Raw genomic sequence first — 17,566 nt, forward strand, 5'->3', positions numbered from 1 at the left:
AAGTTAATATTGAAAATGCAAGGTCCCACTTTTATGCAGACGACACTGTCATCTGTTGTTCTGCTCTGACACAACAACAAGCACCCGCTAAAACTACGTTTTAATTTACATATTATGTAAATTATTATGTCCACTTAAGACTCCAATAGTCACATAATAACCTCTCCCTGTATGGCCTGAACCATTTTAATACCATCCCGGAAAGCCCAGCCCAGTTTTCTAGTCTCTCTAGTAGTATGTTATGATCAAAAGTGTCAAATGCAGCACTAGTAATATACCAGCACTGATATTTCGCCAGAATCATTATTTAAGCGAGGATCATTTATTATCTTTATGAGTGCTGTCTTTGTGTTGTGATGGTCCAGGTATCCATTTGAGTTTAATTAGTAGTTCAGATGATTAAAAACAACATTTTCAAAAATCTTGCCTCTAAAAGGAAGATTTGATATCGGTCTATAATTTCTCAATATGTTGTTATCAAGATTGCTCTTTTTCAGGAGGACCTTTACAACTGCAGTTTTCAAGCAGTTCGAAAAACGAGTCTGTGGAGTGATAATACAGACTTGAATGAAATGGCTGAATCCTGCTATTGACCAGTCAGAATCATCAAGAGTGTAGCGTAGTAAAATAAGGTAATGAATTTACAAATTTATGAAGTGTGTGATTTCAAGATGCTACATGGAGTATGTATCATTCGAGTATCTTGAAACGAAAGTGTAGTTTTTAATTAGAATTAGTCAACAACACACAAGTATACTCACTTCCTGTAAACCCTTTAACTTCCCCTGTGTAGGTAAACAAATTTTCCGCCTAAAATATTAAATGAGAATGTCTGACAATTTAACAGTGATGCCAGCACAATTTTTTTTATTTGCGGTTGCAAACATTGAGATGCTTAGAACATTACATACATAGAACATTTTAACGTAAAACATTGATTAGTTTTAACATACAATACAGTTAATAAACCAAGAATGTGACCTGACACACCCAACAGGAATCTGTAGATTTTGATACCTTATGACCTAACTTCATAACATGGAAGAGCATGTCACCGCATTTTCCAGAGCATCTAACAAAGCAGTGAAACATCTCACAATTTCACCCTCTTTCTGACCTAGAGTGGCTTTTAATGGTTTAAAATAAGTGCTTCACATTATTTATAGTCATTTGGCTTCCAGTCAGGACCGAATCATGGCCATTCTTCCTCAAATTCAAATGCTTTTCAGACCCTCAAGTAAGGAGTTCACAAGGAAAACATATAAAACATGTTGACGCCTCCCTCATAAACATGGAATTTCTACAACATCCAAAACCCAAATTCCATAAAATTACCCAAACACACGGTGGGAACATTGTGTTTAAGGTGTCCACATGTAATTTGCTGCAAAAGCTGCATTAAATAAGGCATATTCTGGATCTCTGACCATGAGGCCACTGTTACAAACATTCCCAAATTCATGAACCTGAATGCTAAGCTAATCGTGAAAACATCTAAACAGCATGCTGGCGTTGTTCAAATGCACCAACTGATAAAGTGTCAATGTTTTGTGCAAATTACCAGGTTAAATAAAGCTGGTGATATTTAAGGCGTTTAATGGCATTTCAAGTCGAAACGTTCTGAGGCTGGTAAAACATATTCCCTTTTGCTTGGTGGACAAAAACAAACAAAACTAAAATATTATATGGCTTGGAGTCACGCACAATAGCTGGAGTAAATAAAAATATATTGATATAAAATTAAGTGTAAAGAAAACGATGATAGCACACAATGATAGCGAACGCCGATCATTTAATTCCCAACTCCGATTGGAGGATGCTGTCAACAGTAGATGTACATTGCGCAATTGTAGGATAAAACTACGTAACCATCAACGATCAAGGTTGTGGTTTAGTAGCCGGTCTTTGGTTGCTCCATGTAGTTGGGGTTGTAAGCCGGTTGAGTCGAGCTGTAGTCTGTTGGTGGGGGTGGGTGAGCGAAGCCGGGCTGAACTGGTGGTTGAATGGGGTACGTGGCCTGCCCGCCATCATACGCAGCCTGACTGTAGGGAACAGCCTGACTGTAAGGAACAGCCTGACTGTAGGGAACAGGATATCCTGGGCCTCCTGGAAACACATGCAGAATTACAGCTTCACTATGAGTCGATGAATTGCGGGAATTTGGGGGAAGTCGTGGCCTAGTGGTTAGAGAGTTTGACTCCTAGCCCTAGTGTTGTGGGTTCGAATCTCGGGCTGGCAATACCAAGACTTAGATGACCAGGCGCATAACTTATGCGGAGACGATGAATCAGTGTCACTGATTTAATCTCTTAAACCGAGAACAAGGAAAGCACTAGTTTATCAAAATATTAATATTATTAATGCAGTCTTCTTACTGTTTTTTTCCAGACACATTCATAAACATTACTTCTGTCGGTGTGCTGTGGCAAGCTTTATGAATGTGCTTGAGTGCTTATTTGGCTATGTAAGCAATTAAAGGCTCATTATAATGATTTAAATGGATTATTAATAAACACACGCTTAGTCGACTAATGCTTAAAATTAATGACCACTAATTGACCAGAAATATCCTTAGGTGGCGACAGCCCTAGAAATAAGTAAATTTAATTTCTACTTTTTTATTTTATGTTAAATCCAGAATACTCAAGTAAATTCTGTCACGGTTTGTAAACTTTAGGCTGCTTAAACAATATAGCACTGAAAAAAAATCATGCTATGAGAGCATGTGGTTCACTTACAAACATCTAAGTAAGCAAGCAGACAGCTTGCGATCCTTTTTAAAGATAATATGTCTACTCAATAGAGTTATTACCCAAAAAAACAGAGACCTTTGTACCTGATACACAATGATGGTACAATACTAAACCCAACAACAAAAGCGTCCATAACAGTGTAAATACAACTCTAAAACAGTGAATAATGTAAGTTTATTAATTATTCATGCCCCAGTGCATGATGGGAACAACAGTATCATAACTTTGATATTTTACTTGAATCCTTGTAAACATACATTTTTATTTCTACAAGCTTAAATTGAGTACTAATATAGTATTTACTCGTTTTATATTATTATTATTATTATACTTGCCTGACTATCCTTAATGTTGAAATTACATTTGTTTTTCTGTACTATTTACATGACTACAAAATCATTTTTTTCTGTTTCCTGCCTTAATTTTAAAATACTGTATCTCGTTTACTCTGAACTTTCAGCGTCGTAACTTTGCAGATATTTTTTATGCTCAAACAGCAACATTACACACTAACTAAAGTTAAAAGTGAAATCACAATCAACCACCCCTTTAATAAATCAAAAGTGCCACAAGCAACATTTTTAAGTGACAACGCAAATGAATCCCTGTGAACTTATTTACTGAAACACTCTTCTGAATTCAAAGAATTGAACAAGTGTCATACTCATGACTCACGAGTCATGAGACAACGAAGGATTGCTAAACTACATAATGACATATTATTGCTAAATTAAATCTTGCAACATTAACAGCATTTACAGCAAAATCATCATGAATATTTGTATATGTTGCCCAGCTGCCTGAACTTTGTGTTGTGCAGGGTCGTATTATCTTACCGGTCTCCTGATATGGGGGTGGTGGTCCTGATACATATGGCTGGCCCTGATAAGGTCCTGTAGGCATGGGTTGTCCTCCATAAGCTGGTGTGCCACCGTACCCGGCCTGAGACGGTATGGGCTGGTACGGTGGGTACTGACCTCCCTGAGCAACAGGCTGCTGAGGATAACGTGAGCTTACGACGGTAGTGGTTGTTGTTGCTCCTATAACAGCTGTACAAACAATCAAATGAACATGAATAATGAGTTGAGGGATTCACAGTCAATGCATAACATACATATTATATGAAAGACTGATGATTTTTTTTAATGTTTCTAAAAAAAAAAAGAAGTCTCTTATGCTCACCAAGGCTACATATATTTGACCAAAAAATACATGTATTTGACAAAAATTACAGTAAAAACAGTACTATTGTGAAATATCAATTTAACTGTTTTAATTTAAACATTTTAAAACGTAATTTATTCCTGTGAGACAAAGCTTTTCAGCAGAATTTCCAGCATCATTAGTATCACGTATATTTATGAGGGAAATATATAAGTGAATAAGTGTAGGACTAAATGTGGTAAAATGTTACATTGCTCTTTGTATGGTTGTAAAATACATTTATAAAAAAACAAGTTAATATATAAACCTATAGGCTGCTATAAATTAAAAAGCATTTCTTTTCAAATGTATACTGTAGCACAGTAATGAAGGCAGAAACATGATAGATAGGACAGAACAAGAAAGGTTATTAACAATCTTCCATTTCACAAAAGTATTAATATGAATTTGGCTCAATACAGAGTGGCACAAAGTTCTCATGTACAACCCGTGCACAGATTGATGTGCTTGAAGCAACACATTCACAGCGTGCAGCACAAAGAGATGCTGATGCGTAGTATATTATATCCGTGCGACAGTTTATTGAGCCTTTTCTTTCAATAGTGTTGAACTTCAGTTACTGTGCTCTTGGAGAGAGTTTCATTGTTTTGCCTGTCGTAACCGAACACGACATGCAGTTTAAATGCCGAATGAAGGATGACAGACAGCAGCAGCAGAGAGGAGAGTTTGTGAACTTGAATTTAAAACTCACATTAAACTATGGAACGTCTTCAGAACACTTGGAATACAGTGCATGAACATTTGGGGGCTTTAGAATGTTTTTGTGTCTTTTTGTGGGGCTTAACAACACAATAGTATACGCACAATAGGCTATCGGATTTGGATCGGTCTTGTCTAAACAATACCCGGTCCAACAGAAAATGTCAGTATCGGAGCGGATACCGATACTCAGTATCGGATCGGTGCATCCCTGGGACAAACTGTATAAAAGAGTGTGCACACACAGACTCTGCTTCATTGATGATAAAGTCTATCTTCTGGCATCAAAACCTATTTATTCTATTTTCTTTTCAGTTATTATACAATTATATAAGACCTCTTAACACTAGCTTGCTCTATTCTTTTTCTATTCTATTTTTTTTTTCATTTATTATATTATTTAAAAGCCCTTGCTACGTGTACTGTGTTAACCTAACTGAGACTTAGCACTTAGACTTAGCACTATAGCACTTAAATATCATTGCTCTTTTTGTTGTTTTTGATTGCTTCCACTGTCCTCATCTGTAAGTCGCTTTGGATAAAAGCATCTGCTAAATGACTAAATGTAAATGTAATGTAAAACCTCAAGACATCTAGAGTGATTTCTCACAGAAGCAGCAGAAGCCACACCATTATGTTAGATAAATATTGTTTTTATATTAGCCACCCTGCTACAGATATCAGCACTGGCTATATCATGTAGCGCTGTTAAAAAAGGTAAATTATATCACAATTGTAAATAAATAACTTCACAAAAACCCTAAAGAATATAATAAATGTTAACTGAAAATAAAACCAATCCACCCTGTGAAGAAATGCGGTTCTGCAACCTCACATAAAACCAACAGCATATTTCCCTCCAGGGTTACTATCGTTAACTACTAAGTTAAACAAACTAAATATTTTTGGAAAAATTCTCATTTTCATTTAGTTTCAAATGTGCTAAAATATCTAAAACTATAAATATTAAAAACTTATAAGAAGTACACTTTAAAATCAGAAAGAGGGCAAAAGTAAAAATAAGAATGACTTCTAAATAGTATCTCCTAACAGTATCTCAGTGATACAAAAATAACGCTGCTTAAAGTAGAAAATAAATAAACAGGTTGACAATTTTAGCAGGTCAATGAATTTAACAGTGAGTCTTTTATATGATGCACACACTTTTATAAACTTAAAAGAAAGGGGTAGTGCACTCAGAAATGAATATTCTGTGCTTTAGGTGCACTGTCGCTTTAAGAAGAGTACTACATTGCTAGTTCCCAGAGTGGGAAGCCAAAACCCTTCTTCCCCCTACATAATGAAATGTTCAAAACAGACATTCTGATGGTGAGATGCCAGCGGTCATGTGAAAATCTTGTGACATGCAATCATTAACAGTGGCTATAGCACTGCAGGCCTCTTCCTGTAGCACATGGGCGCTTCCTCCCCTGTTTGTGGTTGCTGCAGACACAGTGAGTCAGACTGGGTGGGGAATCCCAGAATGCTCCAGTATTCAGTTTTTCCACTCTCAACAGAAACATTCCAGCATTTGTAGCATAGGCTAAATGGTCAGAGAAAGTCTAAACTTGTGGAAAAATGTTGCACCCTGTCTTACACATGGGTCAGATGGACAAAACATGCCCAGGTCATATTTTTACCCAATATTTAATATATTTTGCATGAAAATATTCTCACTATAACACGTTCAGACCATTAGACTTTGGTTTGTATAGTATACAAGACTAATATAGCAGACAATATTAGAGATTTCTACTATATTTTACATGGAAATAATTCTGCAATTAAAATGGATTTTGTGAGATTCAGTTTGAGAAACTGGCAAATATTTTTCATTGGCTTCACATTTAAATACGTCCAATTACGTCATGTCTCAAATTGAAAACAAGAACAAGAATGGATACAATCTGCAATTGTAGACACTTACGTCTGGGTGTTCGGCACATTTTGTAGAGGCAGCAGCAGGGGCAGACGCAGCAGACGATGAACATCGTGATGAAGGCCACAAGCCCTGCTACGGTCACGCCGACAACGACAGACTTATTCTCACTGCTTTAGGACGGATCATGAAGAAGACACATTAGAAACAGACTTTATTGGTTCATATGTGACCTAATCACAATCATATCTGTACATGGATTTCCTTGAAAAATTGACATAATACTCTTTGGCACTACCAAAACATTGCAGCACTGGGACATTAACTCAACCAATGGTTTCACAATCTGTTTGTCCGGTCAAACAAAAATAAGTATTGTGGTTAGAAACTCTTTATTTCCAAAACCTAGTTTGGTGACTCTAGCTACACAGAAAGAGTAACCCGCAGCTGGGACAATCTTGAAAGTATGAAACTATGAAATACTTTTTTTTTTCAAACATGAGAGAAGTAAAACTGCTCACAAAAAACAGTCGTCTTGTTTCTCTTCGGATAACTTGGAATATAAATTGGAGCAGCAGAATCGGTCATCACACGTCCCACAACAGAATAGATTATACTGACAATCCCTGGAGGGCCTAAAGTCACCATTGCTGGTAAAGTAGCTTTTGCAGTCATCATCAGCTAAACAGAAGCAAAAAGACAAGAAATAAACATTTTGGCCGAAAATATATTAAAAGGCTTGTTTAACCACAAATTAAAATCTTGTCATCTTTTATTCTGTTACGTCCTAAGACTTCATAATGATCAAACATTTCACATAGCCTACACAAAACTCATGCAAAATTTGCATTGGATACTTAGATTACAAACAATATATATATGTTCAATACACTGAAAAAATTGCTGTAGAATTTTTTTTTTAAGAATAATTTCAAGCACACTGAATGACGGGGGAAATTTGTAAGTCGAAAGGCTGAAACATTTTCAAAACGTGCTCCAGTAATCTTTTAATGAAAAAAAAATCTTTTTTTAAGACATAAAAAAAGCATTAAAACTATACATGAAACATTAAATAAACAAAAAAAAAACATTACAAATGACACGGAAAAGTCATGCTTTAGCATGAAAAACAACAACAACAAAATATAGCTAACGTTACAGAATACGTGCTAAAAACACGCACGTTTTGACGTGCCAGCGCATTTCATGACGTTTGTAGATCCAGATACTAAGCAGACGTCGTTTTACCCGAACAAACCGTCAACAAGAACAATTTTAAACCCGAAGAGGCTGTTTCTTTGGGTATTTTATTCACTTACCGAATGTCGCCGCGAATAAAACTGCAGACAGGAGCAGAAGAACTGGGACGGTGGACGCCATAACTCAGCTCTTCCGTTCAACAGCTCGCTCTGTGCGGAATCTGCGGATGTGGTAATTTGAGAAGTCGCTTACAGCTCCCACGAGCACGAGCACGAGCACAGGTTTAACTGTTAACCACGAGACTCCTAAGCCTGTGACGTCTAGAGCGTAAACACGGGATAAAAGATGAATGTTTTCGAGCGTAAGATCACGAAACAACATGACACACAACAGACGACATTGCACTCACAACAATGGGATTCAGTGGCTGAATAACGGACCGGAATAATGTCACAAAGTGGATCTCACAATCCATAAATGCCCCTCCCATACTGGGGCCTTTATGGATAAAACGAAAACGAAAGTCTAGTAATCCATTTTAAAACGGGGTCTGGTCATAAGCTGGTTTTGGGCACATGGTAGCTGGTTAATGGAATAGAAACCAGCTCCAAAACGCGGTCTCCTATTTATTTTTGTTTCTTTACTTGACCTTTTCCTTAGTGCATATGTCAGAACTAAAAATACACACACTGTATTACAAACCTTAAAGACTTTAATCATTTCTGACGAATTTCATGTGAAACCACCAGGAATACTTCAGTCTCCAGTAAACTTAATGTCGGCATTTAATGAAAATTCACCCTATATTAATTCTCAATTGTGCGATATTGTGAATTAGTCATTTATGCATATTTACTTTTTTACCTTGCAGATTTGAAGTAAAATCGAATAACTGTATCTTCCAATAAAGTGTAAGGCACTGAACCCCTAACTGCTCCCCGGGCGCCGCAATATAAATGGCTGCCCAGTGCTCCGGGTGTGTGTTCACAGTGTGTGTGCACTTTGGATGGGTTAAATGCAGAGCACAAATTCTGAGTATGGTTCATGTCATGTCAAATGTTTCACTTAGAAGTAGGTCAGGTACTTAGTAGATAGATACTGTGAATTTGGACATACTACTGTTTTTGGCCTGTACTATATACAGTACAGTAGGAAACTATGCAGTTTTGGATGCAGCCAATCACATTCAGATCTGCCTCCATCCAATCAACAACCAACTTTAATCCTTTGGTTTAATTCTTAAAGTCATTTGCAGTTAATATGCATCTTTTTTTTTTAACAATTATTTGCAAGTAACCCTAATGACCCAAAGGAGCATGTCATAGTCCGATCATGCTTTAATTTGGACATTTCAGTAGTGTTGCATCCTTCATGTGGGAATTTCCAAATTTGTGCCTATATTAAATCTTTTGCATTAATGATTCATTCTTTCGATCTAATTCATCTCAATGAACGCGTTCACATATGCTAATCTTAGATGTGAAAGTAGACAAGAGTAGGCGGCTACAATGGGAGGAGTGAAGAGTTCAGTCAAAGAAAGATAGTTCTCACTTTCCATAGTGAATCAGCCACCCAGGAGACATTGCGTCATTCACACTCATGTGCTGTGTTACTAATAAAAAATAAGTTATTTACATTCTGTTGCTTTGTCATCAAAACAGATACTAGGTACAAGACACCATAAGAAGAAGTCTGGCACACGTCACCAGAGAGATCATTTAGAAACAAAATCAAATAAAACATGCTGTATTTATTAATGAATTGTTCAAAATAAGTTTGAGTACATTTTCAATGTATGCTGACTTTGATTCAGTTTGAGGATAAGGAATAGCATTATTGCAGAGCTGAAATATATAATTTAAAGGAGAATAAAGTTCCCCTTTCTGGTACATGGTATATTAGTTGGTTTTGGATGCCTAAAATAACTGCCCAGAGGCGTACCAAATGTTTCCAGTGTAAGTTAAATGAATTAGTTATTTCATAGGATTTGGTTGTAAATTGTAAAGTGCTACACATTGCATTGCTGCAGAGATGAGTGTATTTTGTAAAACATTTGCAACTGCTCAGTTAATTGCCATAAATATCCCAATTGTCATTCGTTAATAGCATCATGTTCATAAACAATAATCTACTAATCTATGATAATAAGAGTAAAAAGCCTATATACAAAATAATATTTAAATACATAAATAAAACAACTACCCAAATTCTAGACTAGATTGTTTCATTTTTATTTCACCAGTAGGTTGCGCCATATACATTCAAGGTTTGGACATCCTTTAAATATATTTTTTTCCATCTTTCAAGCATAAAAACATATAAAATATCAGTTAAACATTTACAAAATGTATAGCCGTTAAACAAATAGGCTGCTTCTCAAAAAAACTATGTAACCTGAAACAATACAATAAGGAACTGTGAATGACAGTGGTTTCCCATAATGCTTTAACAAAAGGTTGCTTTATCAAATATTTAACCCTTCCTACTTTGACAGCCATTTTGTGCTTTAAATCTTTCATGTACATTTAAACTTGCTACAGAAAGTCAGTGGGACTCGTGACATAATTGTGGAAATTTTGTGACAGTCATTGTTGTTCAAATGCGGTTGCATTTAGACCCTCAAAGGAAAAAAACTCAAAATAGAAAACTTGTTGACACTTTGTTTAAATAGAATCACCGTCACTGTCATCTGAAATGTAAACCCCTACACAATCATATTTATGAGTAACACTGTTAATGAAAATATGAAAACTCAATAACAGATTTACATAAACTGAAACGAAATTAACCAACAAAAATAAAGCAAAAATTTGTTATATTTTTAGATTTTAGTCTGTTTAGTATATTACATTTTATATTGTGTAACAGTACAGTTCAGTTCTAAAATAATAATCTAATAATATTAAAGTAGAAAAAAAAACTAAAACTGCATTAAAACAATTCACTTATTGCTTGTAGAAAGACTGAAATTGTATTTTCTTGTAAAACTTACTAGTAATCTTTGCTTTATTTACAATTCCCAAAAAAAAAATTTCACAGTTTGCCACGGAGTGAAAACTAAACTAAAAGAAATTACTAAACGTAATAACGCAAAATAACTCAAATTAAAACCAGTAATAACCTGATTCTTACACATCCACTATTCTTGTATAATCCACATTAATTTGGCCACATTCTTACTGCTTCGCGAAATGTGCGTCAACCTCCACAGTCCAGCAATTTGACAGACGGTTGTGGTTTAGTAAGCGATGTTTGGTGGCTGCATGTAGGCGGGGTTGTAGGCCGGCTGATTCAATGTTTCTGAAGGCAAATACGTGACCCCCGGCTGGGCAGGCGGCTGCATGGGGTACATGGCCTGGCCTCCGTCATATGCACTCTGACTAGTGGGATATCCAGGACTCACTGGAAACAGAAAAAATAGTTACTTTCCCAGAAAAGACTACTACATGGTTTCAGTCTGTCGAGTACTAGGTGTTCTTACTGGCCACGTGATATGAGGGTGGGGGTCCTGGTGCATATGGCTGTCCCTGATACGGGCCCGTCTGCATTGGCTGACCGTAACCCGGTTGAGTCGGCACTGGTTGGTATTGTGGGTACTGGCCCCCCTGCATTACAGGCTGCTGCTGAATGAAATGTGTATTTGAGATTGTAGTCACATGAGCTCCTGCCACAGCTGAGGGGGAAAAAAACAAGACAGAAATCAATTTATAATTCAATTTTACCAACTCCTAAATAATATATAATATATAATCCCTGTAATGGAACAGATCACCCAAAAAATGAAAATATGCTGAATATTTGTTCACCCTCGGGCTGTCTAAGATGTAGATGAGTTTGTTTCTTCATCAGAACAGATTTGTAGAAAAATCTAGCATTACATCAGTTGCTCGCCAATGGATCCTCTGTAGTGAATGGGTGCCCTCAGAATGAGAGTCCAAACAGCTGATAAAAACATTACAGTAATAAGTAATCCACACAACTCCAGTCCATCAATTAACATGTAGTGAAGCAAAAAGCTACATGTTTGTAAAAAACTAATTCATCATTAAGACATGTTTAATGTAAATCCATGATTACACTTCCTTTAATGTAAAATCCATACCCATATTTAAAATAACTGTAAAATAACTGTCTGTGGTCTGTATTTCTCTCCTGATTCATACAAGAACGTTTTTTACTGGAGAAAGCAATATTATGGATATTTAACTGGTAAGTTAAAAATGCCTTAATGACAAATTTGTTCTTATGAACCCAGCTTTTGCATTGTGAGGCATTAACTGATGGACTGGAGAGGTGTGGATTACTTGTGGATCATTGTGATGTTTTTATCAGCTGTTAGGACTCTCATTCTGACAGCACCAATTCACTGCAGAGGATCCACTGGCGAGGAAGTCATGCAATGCTACATTTCTCCAAATCTGTTCAAATGAAGAAACAAACCCATCCACATTTTGGATGGCCTAAGGGTGAGCACATTTTCAGTTTTTGGTGGACTAATCCTTTAACACTAAAACACTTACGTCTGGGTGTTCTACACATTTTATAGATACAGCAGCAGGGGCAGACGCAGCAGGTGATGAACACAGCGATAAGGATCACACCCCCCGTTATTAATGAGCCAATGAGAATATTATCAATGGCAATATTATTGTTTCCACTGAAGGACAGATAAAAACATGAAGCAACAAGCATTAGAAAAGCTCTTTAGCATATATCAGTATAATCTATAAAATCTAATGAATATATTAAAATGTTATTAACATTTCATTTATTTAAATTGCATTATTTATTAATTTAATTAAACCACACTGGTTTAATGAAAACACACTTGTCACTGCTGTGGTTAGTTTGATTTGTGCTTGGATTATTAAAAATATACAATATCAAATCAGAATTCAAACCAGGGCCCTAATTGCAATCTAAGCCACTAAAAAAAAAGGAAACATTTGTTTGCATAAAATATTTGTTACAACATTTTGTTTCCTTATTTGGTCATGCCTAGGCCACCATGTTAACCCCTTCAAAAAAGTTGCATCATGCTTTATCTTCAAGTTGACATCTTTTTAAAGTAATAACTTAAATTGTTAATTCTTTAAATAACAAAGTGAGGGCTAAAAGCGTAACACACCAATCTGTGGGATGCATTTTGCAAAATCTCTGTAGGAAATGGTGGGAGGTGCAAGAAAAGATTAAAAAACCTCAGCTAACACGATCCGGAAACCAGAGATAAGAACAGGACAGGTACATTTAAAGATAGGGCTTTACGTTTGATTAGGCTCGTGATCAGGTTAGGATCAAAAACAGATATTAACAGTATTACACAGGACACTTTTAAAGTATAAATCACTGGGTTGTACAATCAGTGCCTCAGTTTAAAGAATTATCACTAGATCACAGTTATGGATGATGAGGGAAATTAAACCATAAACTGACCCAATCATGAAATTGGTCAATTTTGATGATTCAAACAGTCAGGCTGTTCTTCGAAAAATGTCCTTTGTGTTCAGAAAGTGTAAGATAATCATAGCCTACGTCATGAGGGTGTATAAAAAGAATCTGTAGGCATCTAACGGACATCTGTATTAAGAATGCATTGACTTAAAGGTACTTACAAAGTGCAGAGGTTTTGATCACGTTCGGATAACTTAAAATATCCAGTGGAGCAGCAGTATCTGCGATCACAGGATCCACAGCAGTGCTGCCAAACATCGCAGTTAACCCCATATATGAATTCGTTATTACTGTTGAAGTAGCTCTTACAGTCATCACCTAAAACCAAACACAAGAACAGCAGAAATGCGACAATCAAGAGAAAGGAGTTAAATGCTATAACATTAACATTGTGAAGTAGCTATCGTTTAATCAAGAGCTGAATAAATGATTTTTGTACTTGGCAGCCATCGGTAAACCGGCCCAAAACAAGTTTAACGTGTTACTTTATTATATTTTATTAATTTTTTTTATAACATTTTGTCTAACTTACCAGCTTTTACCGTGAATAAACCTGCAGAAAGGAGCAGAATAAGCGCTAAAGTAGACGCCATCGCGCAGCTCTTCCTCTAACAATACTTTCTCTTGGTGCCTGCAGAAGCCTTTTTCCAAATCTGCTCGCGCACCGTGCGCGTCTCGAGACGCAATGACACTTTTTTTTACTGTTTTATATCTGCAAGCAAACAATGGGAGGAAACGAAAGCGAAAGGAAAACAGTCAAAAACTTGTTTAATATGTCAACTGAAACATTAACATTGGTTTGTGATTTGTTCCAATAAATATATCAAAAATATTTTTTTAAGAACAGAAGTTTTATTCTAACATAGACTGCAATGCTGTTCAAAAGTAAGCTATGACGCAGCTCTGCATTACTCCAGTCTCCAGTGTCACGTGATCCTTGAGAAATCATTCTAATGTGCTGATTTATTATCAGTGGTGAAACACTTTTGCTTCTTCATTTATTTATTCAAAATAGAAATATTTTCTAACAATATCAATCTTTACTTTCACTTTTTTATCCATTTAACACATCCTTGCCGAATAAAAGTCTCAATTTCTTTAAAAAAGAAAAAAAAGAAAAGGATCATGTGATAGGGAAGTCTGGAGAAATGATGCTGAAAATTCAGCTTTGCTTATTAAAATAGAAAACTGTCATTTAAAATTGCGTTAATATTTCACAATATATATATATTTTTTCCTTTATTTTTGATCAAATAAATGCAGCCTTGATGACCATAAGAAACTTCTTTAAAAAACATTACACATCTCAAACCGCATAATCAGGGTTGTATGGGGCTTAAGGTGAGGAATATTCTGTTGTGTGGTTGTTTGGTAATAACAGATGGGATTTATCTTTTTTCCCTTTACCTTTTCAAATGATAAGTTTCTTGTTTTCAGTGTCTGAGTCAATCTTCCCATTGCAAAATCATTCTCGTTGCTCACTGTATTTCACAATCATGTCCTCGAAACTTCACACTATAGTTACGCAAGAGTGTATTCTTGGCATGTGAACAAATAATTATGCAACTGTTTTAGCACAAAACAGAAAAAGAAATAGTTTAGGCATTTTTAAGAGCTCTGGCTCTCTGCTTCAACTCAAATTTTAATTATCTGCTAGTTGTTGTCTTGCTTGCTGGAGCCGGTGTTCTGAAATATTCCAAGTATAGGTCTCTGCAGAAAAGTAATGGGAGTTACCAGATCAGGGTGTTTTTACACTATGATACCTGATTGGCTGACGTCATAGTGGTGGTAGGTTTAGGGGTGGGGTTAGGTAAGGGGGATCATTTTGATTGCATGATTTAGAAATTCCGAGGATCCTTGACATTGGAACAGTCTAGTGATGGGATTTATGGCTCTTTGAGGGGATCCGGATCTTCGCGATCCGTTCCTTTCAAAGAGCCGTTCAAAAGAACGGCTCTTTTGGCTCTTTTTAAATATTTAGTCAGTTTTAAGAAGCCAGCTTGGGGGCATCTCAGTTTATCCTGGAAATAATCACTGGGAGGAAAAATGAGGTGAGATTTGTAGTCAAATAATTAAAACTCAGATATCACACACCAATATCTGAGTTTGAATTATTCTGAAATATTGATTATTACCTCATTTGTCATGTGTGGACTATATTCCATAGGGTTGCACAAATCCCTCTGCTTAGACAGTGACATCACTATTTTGGATTTACCTTTAGTACAAAGTGTGTGTGTGTGTAAAGCTACGTTGACTTATGTTATTCATACAATACTTACTCAAATAAACATCAAAAACAAAGCCGGCTGCAATGAATTTCTGTGCAAAACAGCTTTTACTACAAACACTTTCACACAAGAACATTGTTATCACACAAGAACATTTTGATAGAAAACAAAAAATATTTAAAGTAGATAAAATTAGAATAAATAAAATGGAAATGTCTACATAATACATACTATTACTACTGTAAACTTTGCAAATAGGACATCAGCCCCTTCAAGTCAATGAACAATAACAAAGTGGGCTGCAATGAACATGCACAACTAATAACTAATATCATCACGCTATAAAGGGTTGGCCTGCGCTGGGTGCGCCCCTCCCCCTATAACTGTTCTGTCTCGCGGAGGAGCTCATTTGTGTGCATCTGTGTGAAATACGCATAGGAAAAAAGAAAGACAGAAAGAACGGCTCCCCTCCAGCCGCGACTCGGCTCCCATCGTTCATGTTTATGAGCCGTTCAAAAGAATCGGTTCGTTCGCGAACGTCACAACTCTAGAACAGTACTTCGACGGATGTCGATGATGTAGCATCCTCGAAATACTGGCTTCCGAGGATCCTTCCTTGACATTGAGAAACACCTTAAGTCACGAAATATTCGGTGTCACTGGGAGGAGCATAGTCAAATCAAATCAAGTCACCTTTATTTATATAGCGCTTTAAACAAAATACATCGCGTCAAAGCAACTGAACAACATTCATTAGGAAAACATTAGCTGCGTTTACATGGACACTACTAATCCGATCGTAATAGGAGGACTAGAAGCACAATCAGAATAAAAAAGTCACATGTAAACACGTCAGTCGGATTAAATTGGCCAGATCCGACTAAAATTTTGATCAGATTGTAAGGGGTGGATAATCCCTTTTGTAATCCGACCGAGAAGACATGTAAAAACTGGAAAGTACTGCGCATGCGCAGTGACGTAGAAACGTTCTGGACTTTAGAAAGAGGAAGCGAAACTGTACCGCAAGGCATATCTGGGTATTTTTGTAAAGGCTGGAGGCATATGACCAATGTCTCTTATCTATACTGAGACATGACTTCAGCTCACACCCTCCCCATTCAGAGTTTAGCTTCTTCTTCTCATCTGACTCGTCTTTTTACTTTTATTGTATTTACTATTATCCACTTTTATTTTAAGACACTTAGTATTTTTATATACTTTGTATTCTTATTAACTGTGTATTTTTAATAGTTTGAATACCATCTTTGGATGCAGTTCTCATTTTTATTAATCTTAGATGGGCATAATCCATCGTATATGGATTGCTTTAAAACTATATTAACTTTTGGATTCGTATTTTTTATATTTGAAGCTGGTTGTAATGCTTAATAATTCTGTTTTCAAGTTATGATTGGTAGTTTAATATTTTTCTGAATAAATTTGCATACTAAACCACCACCCACCATCTGACTTTGGATTGAATTCTGCATCAATACATTTAGTGGACAAAATGCAATGGGAACAGATTGTTTATACCCATTGCAGAATAGGTCATTAAAGAATGATCCACATGTTTTTAATATTAGTAGAATATCCACCAACATGTGCTTTTTTCCAAAACCCTTTATCCATTAAATATGTTTTATTAGCTCGTGCTTGGTTTGATTACCTTTGATTATCTTGATTCCGAAAGTGTAGGTTTCAGGAACAGAATGTAGTAAAACTTTATATCTGGTCAAATAATACAACATTTGTCTCATATAGTATACATGTTATTTATATTTTGCATTTGATTTGATTCACCACTACAGTGATAAAGTACACATTCTGTTGGCCATCATAAACACAATCCACCGTTCCCTGCATCGGATTAAAAAAACAAAATCAAAACAAAAGTTACCCATGTCTTCATGTATGTGTGCAATAGTGGCCTCATTTATATTTGTAACAGATACATTAAATACAAACAATTCAATTCAATTCAAGTTTATTTGTATAGCGCTTTTTACAATACAAATCGTTACAAAGCAACTTTACAGAAAATTATGTTTCTACAATATTTAGTAGTAGCTAGTAGTTTGTGCACGTTTGACAGGATTTTAGAAAAATAAAAATAATAATAATAATAC

At 35.9% G+C, this 17,566-nt stretch overlaps 2 protein-coding genes across 2 annotated transcripts; both read right to left on the reverse strand.

The window, feature by feature from the left end:
* Positions 1-790: 790 nt before the first annotated feature.
* LOC132159657 (protein shisa-5-like) lies at positions 791-8,015 on the reverse strand. Its single transcript, XM_059569231.1, has 5 exons — positions 7,875-8,015; positions 7,077-7,236; positions 6,604-6,728; positions 3,590-3,802; positions 791-2,106 (listed from the first exon to the last, which is right to left on the reverse strand). The coding sequence occupies exons 1-5, from the start codon at positions 7,933-7,935 to the stop codon at positions 1,892-1,894; spliced, it is 774 nt and encodes a 257-aa protein (XP_059425214.1). The 5' UTR covers positions 7,936-8,015; the 3' UTR covers positions 791-1,891.
* A 2,903-nt stretch (positions 8,016-10,918) lies between these two features.
* On the reverse strand, positions 10,919-12,599 carry LOC132159094 (protein shisa-5-like). The gene is made up of 3 exons (XM_059568677.1): positions 12,276-12,599; positions 11,237-11,428; positions 10,919-11,157 (listed from the first exon to the last, which is right to left on the reverse strand). Exons 1-3 carry the CDS (start codon positions 12,445-12,447, stop codon positions 10,994-10,996), a joined length of 528 nt encoding a protein of 175 aa, XP_059424660.1. The 5' UTR covers positions 12,448-12,599; the 3' UTR covers positions 10,919-10,993.
* Positions 12,600-17,566: the final 4,967 nt, after the last annotated feature.

The sequence above is a fragment of the Carassius carassius genome, chromosome 16 (genome assembly GCF_963082965.1).
Source record: "Carassius carassius chromosome 16, fCarCar2.1, whole genome shotgun sequence".
Classification (NCBI taxonomy): domain Eukaryota; kingdom Metazoa; phylum Chordata; class Actinopteri; order Cypriniformes; family Cyprinidae; genus Carassius; species Carassius carassius.